Raw genomic sequence first — 13,241 nt, 5'->3', positions numbered from 1 at the left:
TATAAAGGTATATTAATTTGTATAAATATTATATAACAAGTATGTATATTAAATAAACGAAATAAGTAGTGTTTTTTAACTAAATATACAAAAAGTTGTGTAGTAACTAATTAAATATTTAAAACTAATGTTACCATCATTTACACTAATCATTTCTGACAATAAATATTGAAAATAAACAATGATTTTATTGTAACATCACTCTAAATTAGAGGGAAATGACAGGTTTTTGCTGTTTGTCCAGGGCTATTCAAAATTCAGCAAAGCAGCTACTCCGCTGATTCCGAAAGTTTTGGTTTACCTTAACACGCTCTTAAACGTGATATAATGAGGCAAGGTTTACTCTATAAAGTTCTCTATGGATGACGTTGAACAGTGTATTTGGAATATCCCATGATTCCGTACAATACCTATAAAAATAATGTATGCCCGGTGTCCAGACAAAACTAATGTGCTTCAGTATCGCCTTCTAGTCTCCTCAGAAACGTATTGTCATCAATGATTTCGTATACATAATTTCGATAAGTGTACAAATTATCAATCTTCGCCTGTGTGTCTGTCTGGCGGATTTTGTAAATAACAGGTGGTACTCTATCTATACCGGATTCTTGAGATAATTCTTCATAATATTCATCCTGAAAAGAGTTACGTCAATTAACCAAACCAATTCTGTCTTGGCCTTATTATAAGCGTATTAAAGCCATATGTTACCATGGTAACAGATCATTATGCAATAGGAAACTGTTTTGGTCATGTAAAAATATTGAAAGTTGCCAGAACCTAACATGCAGATACACGAAAGCACATTTAGCATATAAATAATGTTTTTATCACGTATATAGTTATTGACATATTGTTATTAGAGATAAAAACACATACTTCACATAATTCACTTGAGATATTAACATATTTCATTTATTATTATAATAGGCGTACATTAAGATATTAAGACAAGGAATATGTTGAGATATAATATGTTGTGTGCTTAGAGATTCTTTTTGTAAAGAAAATAAAATGAAATATTGAGAATATAATTTCAACTTTCTTTTATTTTATTTTAACGTCTGTCTGGAATTATTTTAATTAATTACAATATTACTGAAGAATTAAATATAATGTCAACAAATTAACGTACCTCTTTTTCCGCTAAATAGTGTAACTTTCCATGGGTCAATCCTCGCTCCGTACATGCATCAGCTCTCCGCTGCCACTCCTTCATCATATCCTCTTTTGAGGGTAAAGAGAATTTGCCTTTCACTAAAGCCGCGGTGTATCGTGCCTATAAAATAATAATATATATGTATATCCTTATAAACAATCTGACATACGGGGCAGATTGTATGTATAAATACAAATATACGCTGCCATTATAAATTATTAGATTGTTGAGATCTTAAGCCAATTGCAAAGTTTTAATCGACAGTTTTAACAACAAACAGCATATTGTATGTGATAAAAATACAATGGAATGTTCACATTGTCTTTTACAAGAGACGATGGCGTTTTGTTTTGCGCTTTTGTGTGAAAAGGAGAGAAATATCGTTATCGGCATAAGGTGCCGCGCAGGCCATCCCTTGCCCTGCACTTTTGACATCAGTCGATTTGTCAGCGTGACATGCCTTCGCTGTCACGCTGAAAAATCGACTGATGTACAGCCGTGCGGTGCAGAAACTTTATGCGTGCGTATTAATCTTAAGTCTTACGAATAACACTATAATAAAATGCGATAACGTTTTATGTACGCGCGTTTAAATTAAATTTAAAAATTACTCGGCGTTACAAACGAGTCGTCGCATTATAAAATACAAAAATGAAATAAATAAGCATTTAAATGGATTAATGATTATATTCAAATCATGTACACATACGGTGCTCCTGTTCTAACATGTTCAAAGATCATTATGTTTTTAAAGTAACTACGGAGCTTGGATTTTCCGAAACTGTTTGTTTATAATACACAGCTGGCATAGTAGTATAGAGTATGTGTCACCACATGGATCTAGACTTTAGAAACAACTCTATAATGAATGTTCTAACATGTTCAAAGATCATTATGTTTTTAAAGTAACTACGGAGCTTGGATTTTCCGAAACTGTTTGTTTATAATACACAGCTGGCATAGTAGTATAGAGTATGTGTCACCACATGGATCTAGACTTTAGAAACAACTCTATAATGAAGTTCTGTAGATACCTGAGCTTCCAGTGCTTTCGCAAGGCATGCCTTCTCAATGAGACCCACGATGATAAGTGTGGGTTCGTTGATGTTCACCATGAACTTGTGCAGCGGCATCACGCTCTTGGCGCTAATGTTTAAACCTGCACTCTGGTCCAGGAATGAGAAATTAAAGAGGTATCCTGAAAGCGAATTTATCAAATCTTTATACCGTACATTGATGACACAAGTCTTAGATTTTTGGGTTAAAGGCATGTGCATAACAAAAAAATAACACATCTTATTGTAAACCTCCTTCGGGAATTTAGAAGTGGGTTAAAAATTGTGGTGAACGTCGTTAAATGGTAATAAACAAATCTATTTACGTGTGAGACTAAATGTATTACATACCAGTGCAATAAATAACATCGTCAACATCGGCGTACGTCCCATCAACGAACAGAACTCCAGTCTGGTTATACTCCTTTATGTCTGGCTTCTTTACGTAGTTCGGTGGAAATTGTGTTTTAAAGTTCATTGGTGAATGGTGGCTGTGGTAAATTGTGTCTGCTACAGTGGCGATGTCAAGAGTTATGTCCAGCCCAGATGGACCTGCTCCGACACTGAGTACTTTGCGACCTCTGTACGAATCTGGCTCTCTATAGTCGTGACTATGAATGACATTACCTGAAAAATAGTGTATAAAAGGCTCCACTTTATTGTGGAAATATCATTTAGGAGGTTCTACTGTCTATGTCTACGGTCTGCATATGACATTTTGCATACTGATCACTTACTCCAGTGGGGCTCACACATACAGAGTCTTTCGAATAGGCTGAGCTCTGCAGCATATGCAGTAAAGAAAATCCGCCAGCTTACTGATATTCTACTGTGGGGTGCTCCTGCAGAGGTTCAATCTATATTTGTGCTGCAAAAGCGGGCTGTTTAGAGTATTTGTTGTGTATATATTTTTGAAGCCTTGTTGTATGTACAAAAAAAATGTAAACGATTTTAAAATAAATGGTAACTTTCACCAGTACACTACTCGAAACAGAACCAATTTGAGTGTACGACCAACCAGCCTCCAGAAAATGAACCACTCCTTATGTGGAAATTGTATTGGTTTTTACAAAAAACTCACAAGCGAAATGATCACTAAGTAAATCAAATTAAAACTCTCGTTAAACGTAAATTAATCAATAAAACCTTGGGATTGATTTGCTCCAGTTCAAGCAATTTGTGTGACGCAAAACTTGGTGATTAAAAAGAGTGGCGGAGATTTCCTTGAATCATCTTTTCTGTTGACGTTCTTAAGTGTACTTATTTACCTATATGAATAAAGTTATTTTGAGTTTGTGTTGATCAGCTATGGGTATGGTAAATACTAATTCCAGTTTTTGCAGTATTTTGCTCAGAACTCATGGAAAGGTTTCGCAAAGGTGACTTTTGGAATATCGGATTCGATTCAAAATGCTAATTATAACTTAAATGTATTTTTCTTCTCAGCTCAGCTCTTCTTGGTGAGTTGTGATCGTCACAAGTATTTTAATAATATTATTCATATTGTAATACCTTGTAACACTACAGAGTTTTCATGGGTTTAATTAATCAGTTAAAATGTTCACCTTTAAAAAGATGCTCTCCGTTTACAACAGGTCTGTTAGGTTGATTGAAGTGTCCCGTACCAACGATGACGTAATCGAATTCATTTTCTATCTCATCACCAGTAGGAAGATATTTGTGCCGCACTCTCCAGACACCATTCACCCGGGAGACACGCGTTACATAGTGTTGAAACTGTAAAAAAATATTTTGTCTAATACAATGCTATAAAAATGTTTTAGGTTTATAAAATAAAATATTATCTCGATACCCCTCTCACTTGAGAGTTGAGAGTGGAAGTATCCTTCAAGAATGACCATGTGACTCCACTGTTAAAATAGTTTGTTATTATATTCTATTATAATGACATATAGCCACTTATTCTACGAAGGAAAATGTTCAGAAGTGTACAACAGAAAAAGAAAATAACTTACATGTATTTTGAGACTAAAACGTAACAATGGAATCTTGTTATTAGAGTACTCTTTCTTCAACTTAGAAGTATCAGCATAACAAGTAACAACTGACTGGCCAGCGCACAGAAAATTGTATATTTTAGCGATGTAGGTGTCGCTACAAACGCGTGTTTTGTTTTTAATGCAACGTGTGGCAGTTTCTTTAGCAGCGTTTTAATATTTAACCGATTGACGCGAACATCTACAGCGTACCTGCATATATTTTTCTAATTGAAAATACTGTACATATCGCTGTAAATATTTGTAGTAGACCTCCCATGTGGGGAAAGACGGTACATCATCAGGTATCGGAAATCCTGACAGTTCCATTGTGGGCTTTGGTAGATTAGTTCTGAAATTAAATAAAAAATTCTGACTTGAAAAATATTAAGTTAAAATTTACAATAGGCCACTTTATATAATTAAACATTTATAATATGTGATTATAAATGTTCTAAATTGAACCATGTAATATTGCTCTAAGTTCGATAATAACATCCGAGATGGCGCTTTGCTAAATAAAGCATGATAAAGCAAGCAGAAGAATGCGAGCAATATTAAAATTATTAATTAATTACGTTACCTTAAATGTTTATACATGCTTGAGAACACTGGAAGGCCATTTTCATACACTCCCACTCTTGGTTCGTATCTCCAAGTGCCTCCGAAAGTAGTCGTAGCTTCTAAAATGGTGAAATTGATTCCCTGATCTTGTAAATTTTTTCCTGACGTTATTCCGGCAATACCTGCGCCGATTATACATACTCGTGGAGAACTTAATTGAGGCTGAAATAAATATTCTAATTAACTTAATTAATAATTGATAGTAAATTTTCATAATAGAACAATTATTGTCAGATTTGTATTCGTATAACTTACCATAATGTGAACGCATCTTTAATTTTGTGTATCGATTGTCAAAATTTGGGAGATGTCATACGTCATGCCTTGTATAGTTGTCATGGGTTTATCTTTGATGAGGTTAAGATGTTTATTTATTTCGTAAAAGGATAGATCTTAAATTGCGACGTAATATAATAAAATTGTTCATGTTATAACATTAATTTCTAAAACTATATAAATTTTTGATGTTTTTCTGGTGTGTCATAAAAGGATGTTTCTATTTTATAATAATATATAGGAAGATTGTAAAGTATTCATTGTATATTAATTTATTAACTTACCATAATGTAAAATGGACCTTTGTTTTTAAGAAGCACCTTTTCCACTTTAACAATATTAATGTTAATTCTGTTAATTAATGCTTTAATTCGATATTTAGAATTTCTTTTGTTTAATGTTGACCTCGTTAGAACATTACCTAACTACTACTGAGTACTGACTGTCAAAATGATAAAGGAAGTAGATAGGATGAAAGAGACGTAAATTTTTATGATAATATTTTGGTAGCTGATGCTGGCACGATGCTTTCGACCTTTTTAGTTATGTTCTACATTGATATAGTCACATTCGTAATAAATTGTTATCTATAGATGTTATAAATTAATGCTAACACAATGATTCTTAATTATAAATAAAATAATTTAAAACTAAATAATCTACTATTTTTCGTCTTCTCTGTAAATAAGATTGTCCTCATGGCTTAGTTGTCAACACATGTCACATTTATCTCTTAGATTGGGTATTGTTGAGTATGATACATTTAATGAATTTTGGAAACAAATAACATCGACAACTAATTACAAAATTGTTCAAACTAATTCAAATATTGGATTAAAAAAGAATCTTAACTTACCTTAATTAGGTTACTGTTTGATGATCTGTTAAAAAGTAAAAACAACAATATGGCAAACAAAACCATTTTTAATGCCTCGTAACGTAAGTATAAACGTAACCTATTCGTAGATACACTGTTTAGGAATACACATTACGCAAGAACATCATTGACCTCCGATTAAAAATTACAAAAGGTTAACGTTATAATATTACTCCGATTTATTTGAAACACAAATATACAGTATTTAGAATATTCTTAACCTACATAGTGATAGGGTGGACTAGTGGCTATAGCAATTAAACAAAACGTAAAGAATACTTGAAAACGTTGTGTTTAAAATATATAATAAATCTATAAATCAAACGTAAAAAAATATAATCTAAATTCAAATGCAGTGCATCATAAACAAGTGTAAGTGGACAGCATCACGACCTTCCAACACATAGTACCTACATAATTATAATCGAAATTTATAGTTATTAATAATTAAAAATTAATAAATAGAAAATTAAAACCAATTTACACGGGACCTGTGCCACATGTGGCAGTGTACCTATAAGCTGGCAGCTTTTCCTCGCTGTACTGCGATACTTATCCGTTGAGCGAGGAAAGCACCAGCTCTGGGGTCACTGGTACTATTTACCATGCCAACTTAACTTTAATTACTGCTTGTGACCTTGGACCACACGGACCAAGAGTCTACTCCAAAGGGAGCAAAATTGATGTTGGAGGAAAACTTTACTCTAATTTACTTTTTTTATTTAACTGAACGGGGCACACCGGCTGGAGGCTCTTCTGATGTTAAATGATACTGCCACGCGCATGGGTAATGCCAGAGGGCACGCGAGTGCGTTGCCGGCTTTTTAAGAATGCGTACGCTCTTTTCTTGAAGGACCTTTAATCGAATAATTTTATTCACAATCGTATAAAAAAACAACTAGTGTAATAAGTACGTAATGGAAGTGAAAATTACATTTAAAAAGGGGCCGTTCATGCGAAAACTGAATTATGTTTTAAATTGACCATGTCAGAGTCAAGGTGAACAGGACACATACATTCTATTGGGGTTAAAAATTCTTTTACGATACGTGTATGGTTAATAAACAGCTTTAAACTATACTAAAGTTAGGTATCAGCCAATAATAAGTTGTGGTTTCTAATGGTTACGGCAAACGTTTTTAAACTAACTTTATTTTAGGTATAAAAATCACGAGTTCCTGGTATTCAAGACTTTATTTGTACATAAAATAAACCTTTGTAATTCCAAGAAAACCAAACTTGAAGTTTTGATTATGATAGAGATGGGATCAGACAGTGAAACAAAACAATTTCACCCCTAATTGTTCTCATTATATTGTTTTCCCTGCAAATCAAACTCACCATGCTATGAGTTCGGGACAGCCTCCAGTCTTCTAGGATATTTGCGTCAAAATCAAAGTATACTAGGAGGACTTTTTTAATATCTTATCAAGTAATACACAATCAATAACCATTGCTGAAGAAAAAAACAGTGGCGGTTCAGTTTTTCTCTAATAGGCAAGTTATGTGATCAACCTGTTCCGTTCTTGGCTGTTCTGTTTTAGGTCTATGCATGCCGCTTTCCTCACGATGTTTTGCTTCACAGTACGAGCGATACATACATACTGAGGTAGAAAGTCCTGCGACCAGGGAGTCCCACGCATATCGAAAAGCATTCGAAATATGGAGTTATCTTAGTAATGTAATAATTTGCGTTATTATTTGTTAAAACAGTTTAATCAAATTCTTTATTATTACAGAAACTATTTTCAATGTAAAACTATGTCAGAGACTTACGCGCCTGGAATCAAATACATTAGGTACTTTTAAATGAAAATTGATATTTCATCTACGTCCTTTGAGTCAGTCGCTCGCATACTAAAGGTAATAAACGAGGAATTCACCCCAACGCCGATGGCTGGATGCTGTCTCTATTAAATTTCGTGTTAATTGATAAATACTTGACCAATAGCGTGTGTAATCGAATGTTCATACATATGAAATTGGCGCTATATTCCGATATGAACGTGCTAAATGATTAAGTTTAAGATGTTCAATGGATTGAGAATTTATAAAAATATTTTTGGGATTCGGTGAAACTAGTTTGTGGCAGAATCTTTTAAAGATTCATCACAAATTCGGATTCCTCTTAAACGATAACTTTTTCTAATGTTCGTTTAGCAAGGGTAAATAATGCCTGTGACATAGTTACAGTGGTAATCATCTGATTGATTGAATTTTCTTTATAGGCAAGTAAATCACCGTTTTTACCACTACCAAGTTTTATTAGTACTTGCATACATAGAAAGAAAAATATAATGATGTCGACACGGTATTTGAACTATAATCTCCGAATGAAGAAACGCTGTTGAAGTTTTTTTAATAATTAATTAAAAAACTTCAACAGCGCCTTTGTGCCTTTTAACAAGTTAACAGACAAGTTTATATTTTGACGTATTGACATAATCTTTATTACCTTAGTCAGTGTTCATTTTTTTGATGAATGCTCTTAAATATTAAACATCATTTCCAACCTGGCCTATTTGATTTAATATTTTGTTTTCTTACGAATTATATTCATATCATTAAGAGTACGTAAAGTAAAATAGATTTTAAGAAAATACCAAACAACTTTTTAAAATAGTCGATTTGTGAAAAGCGAAAAGACTTCTGCCCACTGAAGTATTTCCAAACCAATTAGACTTACGGTCCCTAAAGAAACGAGTGTACCAGTCATTAAAAGGCTGGCACCACACTCCGTGATATTCTGGCAATGTGAGTGTACATGGTCGGCAGAATTAGTTAACATAGGATGCTCACCTCAACCTCAACAGTTTTAACTACCTTATAAACGGTAATTTATAATAGAAGTATTAATTTTAAATTAAACACGTACATATGTGTGAAAAATACAAAGCGAAGAAACAATTTCAAAGTTAGAAGGGCCATTAAAATGATGACGGTCATGCGTACGACTGAGAACTAACCACACCTTTGTCAACTGTCCACTGACCGCTTGTTAAAGGAAAACTTCATACAAACAGGTGTAAAATAAGTCTTTGAGCCAGCGAAGTGTAAATATTAAATTCTAAAACGATACACTTACAACACGAGCCTTTTATTAAGGCTATGAATGTTGTAGGAAATTTAACCGACTTTTTAAAAGAATTTCAACATATTAACTTAATTAACCAGTGGCGCTGGCGTGACCAGAGGCATAATCGTTTTAAACTGTAGTTAAATTTAATTTAATAATACAATTAATAAATCAAATGGTCAGAGAAATGTTTGACAATGTTTATTTTAAATTTTGTTCAAATATAGGTTGAATGAAACTTATATGTATTACATTTCGCCTGTCAAAAAAAGAGGAGCAAATAGTGCTCGTATCTAAATGAAAATATAATTCGGAAAGGAACTTTTAATTGGTTGGATTTTTGGAATAGACTTTAAAGCATTGCACATAGGAATTGCAACCGGTTTTTAAGCAAGATTTGTTTCCCGGATTTACAATTATTATTCTGGGCTATTTATTTATTAAAGTACATCACATCATATATAATGCATTTCCTATAGTATCACTTACAATCTATCTATTATTTATAAAATACGTAACAATTATGACGAACATAAGTTTTGCAAAAAAATAAAGAAAATATTCCATTTTCAATTTTACTAATAATTTTTGCTTAACAATGCTGATTACGTACCAATTAGGCACTTATCAACGTTTTTTATATATTGATCAGTTCTCTACCGAATAATGTGTTACATTCACGAAGAATTCGATTGAGACGTGCCTGAACTAGGTTCGGTATTTGGAAAATTCTGCTGATTTTGGCGCTTGGGAATAAGAGAAGACAATGTTAATATTTTGTATTTGACCATTTAACAATTGGTATAAGAACGTAACACCGGCTAGAGATCTCCGATCGTTCAGTAACATAATTTTAAATATCCAAAGTCGGTGATGGTTCTTAATAATAATTGATGTAAAGTTTTGTGAATTGGGTTAGTAAGTAACAAAGAATTAATATTATTTGTTACTTATAGACTAATAAAAAAGTCCCTGTATAAAAGATTTGCAAGGAACTAATAAATAATAAGCATCCGGGAAGATTCTGCATTATCGAGGCGAGGGTGCAATTTTTCCCCGTAATGGAAAAATACCGTGAAAATCGGTTCGCGCGCTTCGTCGCACCACAGTAGTTGACTTTATTTTAAACAGTAACTAAATTTATCTACAAACGGAATAACGATTTAGTATTCTTCATGGTTACTACATAAGTGTTCCTCAACTAATTTTGTTTTTTATTATTTTCTTTGTTAGTTAGCCTGGTTTAAAATCCGACCAATCCATCTAATTATTACGTACTTATTATATGTGAAGATTTTTTTTTTGTCGTAAAATGTTGTTTATGTATTATTAAACTGTAACTGTAAACCTTCTTTAAAAAATATATGTCTATAGTTACTTATAATAACAATTACATGTTGTAAAATTCTAAATTGTTATAAATAGCAGTTTTGACATAAACTGTTATGTTGAGAATACACACATATTTATACATATTAAAAATGTCTGACTAGAGTACGCAGATAGCTAATTTTGTTTTCTAGATAATTATCTACAAATAATAATTGACTAACTTCATGGCTGACAGCGCCAAAGTAGTAGTAGGCCAACATTGCTCTTGTTGTGGTAGTTGTAACACAGTGATATTCTTTGGTAAGTTTTTGTCGCGCTAACAACCTCTAAAGTCAACGTTTTATCTATTAATTAATCTACGTTTATAAGTATATGGTGGTGCTGGAGGCGAATGCTAAGAACGCCGTGGACTGCGAAGCGCACCACTACATCGATCCTGACCCAACAATACGGACTCGCCTGTCTACGATATGCCGACAGCGAATTATATCATTTTTCGGCCATACATTTTTCGCAGAGGTGATGAGAACCAGGAAAACCTGATCGTGGCTAGTACACAGAAAGCAAAAGATCACGTGGTGAAAGAAGTGAAAGTCTCATCGTCCTCAAAACTTTTTAACTACAACAAAACAAAACAAATAACAACAGTTGAAAAACAACTACCTTTTTGTCCAGATGTTTTCTTTCTGACCACGATGCTCAGACATGAGTTACCGACTGACAAGAGAGATGAGAATACGGTTTTTATTGAGGCACAGGAGGCTGATTACCTACTTGTCTATCTGATAAAAAATTGATGATGAAACAGTTACATAAATCTAGGGCAACGACCTAAAAACGTTGTAGTACCACAAAAAAATGTTTTTTTCATAGAACAGGGGGCAAACGGTCACCTAATGTTTAGTGATACCGCCGCCCATGGAATCTCGCAATGCCAGAGGGCTCGCGACTGCGTTGCCGGCCTTTTAAGAATTGGTACGCTGTTTCCTTGAAGGACCCTAAGTGGAATTGGTATTGAAGTGGATCGGAAATATTTCAGTGGGCAGCTGGTTCCACAAAGCGGTACGCAGCAAAAACTTCCTTAAAAACGCTTACTTGTTGTACGACGGACATCGAGGTTTTACAGGTGGAATTTCGTTGTCAGCCTCGACGACCAATGATGTAAGGGATTTTTCTACGATACATTAACTTGTACGCTTTTTATAAGTTATCATGTCACTGACGGTGTATAAACTGTTGTCCAGGCAATGCAATCTTGATGTAGATTTCATCTTGTTTTGCATATAAATATAAGTGTTTTAGACTCATTATTGACTAATGCACCGTGATTTAGTGATGAAGTTTTTCTGTTATCTTGTCTATATAAAATCACATATTTGTGTAGGTACTCACCGGGAAAGAGTAAAATATTAGCTTACAAGGCCGATATTAAATAGCCGCTAGACCTAGCTCTCCATATGAACATATCTCTCTAGAACTCTCCACACATTTCTACACCTCTATAGAACTCTCCACTTTAATGCAAAATTTTTATTTTTAAAGACAGAATAGTTATATAACACAGTGTGGGTTGTGTTTTACTAAAGCCGGTTTGTTTTTTTACTAAATGATAGAATTATAATATGAATTTGACTTGTTTGATTAAATGCCGTAAGTTACGGATCGCCCAACACCCAAAGCGTGATAGTGACAAAACTAATTTCTATCAGCTTTAATAAATCAAGAAAATTCTGTAACATTTCCCAACAAAGGTTCCTTGATTCCGGTATTAGGAATGCCCATACGAAGCCAGCTTAAACCAAGAATCCCTGTCGGACACGACTGAATGAGTTCCTCACCTTATAAGATTACGCTACACAAAGACTGGCTTATTGGAAAGGACTACAATTTTTAGGGCTTACTTTTGTCCATCTCTTTTCATTCGAACAATGGCCGCCCACAATGTTGTGAATTGTGGGCTATATAAAGCTTCGTACGTACACGAACTATGTATAAATTTAATGTAAGTAATCTTCAAAGATAAAAGCTTGTATTTATGTAATTATACATGATAATACCTTTATATATTCCACAAAAAATAAAAGCAGTGTTGGCCTAGTGGAACAGCGAGCGAGGTTCAGGTTCCTTGAGGGTGTAGGTTCGATTGCACTAATAGACTTTTTGTCTAAGTGCGCATTTAACATTCGCTTGAACGGTGAACGAAAACATTACAACGTTAGGCACAGGAGGCTGATCACCTGATCATTAAACAGGTTCAAAGATCTATGTCCCAGACCTATAAAGGTTGTAGCGCCCTTGGTTTTTATATCCCTAATTGCAAGAAATTAATAATAAATACTTAGTTTCTTGATTGAATTCATTATATATTAAATATAATATGATAAACTAAAGATGATTGTAACCACATTGATCTAGGGATAATCGCGTAATTCTCATTGCCTATTATTGGGCACATTACAGCCGAGTGCGGAGCTAATACGAAAGATCGAATCGCGTATTATATTCACTAATACGTAATGCCTCAAAGGTTCCCTCGGATAGGGCGAAAAAACGATGAATAGAGCTTATGGAATCTAATAAAGCGGAACATTCTTTGGAGATCGCGTCTGAGCTAATTTCGCTCTTGGATCATTGAATATTACCGATAGTAATTGAGATATTATCATTACTATTTTTAAAAAATCAATGACGCTTGAACTATTGGTTTTGGCCTCTTATTACTGTGGCTGTTTTTTTAATATATTTTATCTTAATTAATAAAGCCTTCTTTAACACACCCCGTTGGGTAGTGTGTCGAAGACATCCGTTTGACATTCGAATAAGTTATGGTTATCAGAAATGCTAA

At 33.7% G+C, this 13,241-nt stretch overlaps 1 protein-coding gene across 4 annotated transcripts; it reads right to left on the bottom strand.

Moving 5' to 3' along the window:
• Positions 1 to 88: 88 nt before the first annotated feature.
• Positions 89 to 6,165, bottom strand: LOC123715958 (senecionine N-oxygenase-like). 4 transcript variants are annotated; one of them, XM_045671356.1, is made up of 9 exons: positions 5,396 to 5,716; positions 5,091 to 5,182; positions 4,795 to 4,997; positions 4,425 to 4,563; positions 3,780 to 3,951; positions 2,566 to 2,841; positions 2,194 to 2,357; positions 1,136 to 1,279; positions 91 to 635 (listed from the first exon to the last, which is right to left on the bottom strand). In XM_045671356.1, exons 2-9 carry the CDS (start codon positions 5,091 to 5,093, stop codon positions 447 to 449), a joined length of 1,290 nt encoding a protein of 429 aa, XP_045527312.1. In that variant the 5' UTR covers positions 5,094 to 5,182; positions 5,396 to 5,716; the 3' UTR covers positions 91 to 446. The 4 variants fall into 4 exon arrangements, with proteins under 4 accessions (XP_045527310.1, XP_045527312.1, XP_045527311.1 ...); XM_045671354.1 differs by lacking the exons at positions 5,091 to 5,182; positions 5,396 to 5,716 and adding an exon at positions 5,968 to 6,165 and having other exon boundaries at positions 89 to 635; XM_045671355.1 differs by lacking the exon at positions 5,091 to 5,182 and having other exon boundaries at positions 92 to 635; positions 5,396 to 5,714.
• Between the last annotated feature and the right edge of the window lie 7,076 nt (positions 6,166 to 13,241).

Source organism: Pieris brassicae, chromosome 11, assembly GCF_905147105.1.
Source record: "Pieris brassicae chromosome 11, ilPieBrab1.1, whole genome shotgun sequence".
Lineage (NCBI taxonomy): Eukaryota > Metazoa > Arthropoda > Insecta > Lepidoptera > Pieridae > Pieris > Pieris brassicae.
Note: the sequence above shows the minus strand (reverse complement) of the source record. Positions and strands in the feature narration are given on the sequence as shown.

Bases quoted from the DNA above. Each gene is read 5' to 3' on its own strand.
- LOC123715958 (XM_045671354.1), bottom strand. From the start codon at position 6,033: ATGGTTTTGTTTGCCATATTGTTGTTTTTACTTTTTAACAGATCATCA. The intron at 4,998-5,967 runs GTAAGTTAAGAT...TATTTATTTCAG, and splicing joins CAAACAGTAACCTAATTAAG to CCTCAATTAAGTTCTCCACG. The intron at 2,358-2,565 runs GTATGTAATACA...ATTCGCTTTCAG, and splicing joins CGATGTTATTTATTGCACTG to GATACCTCTTTAATTTCTCA.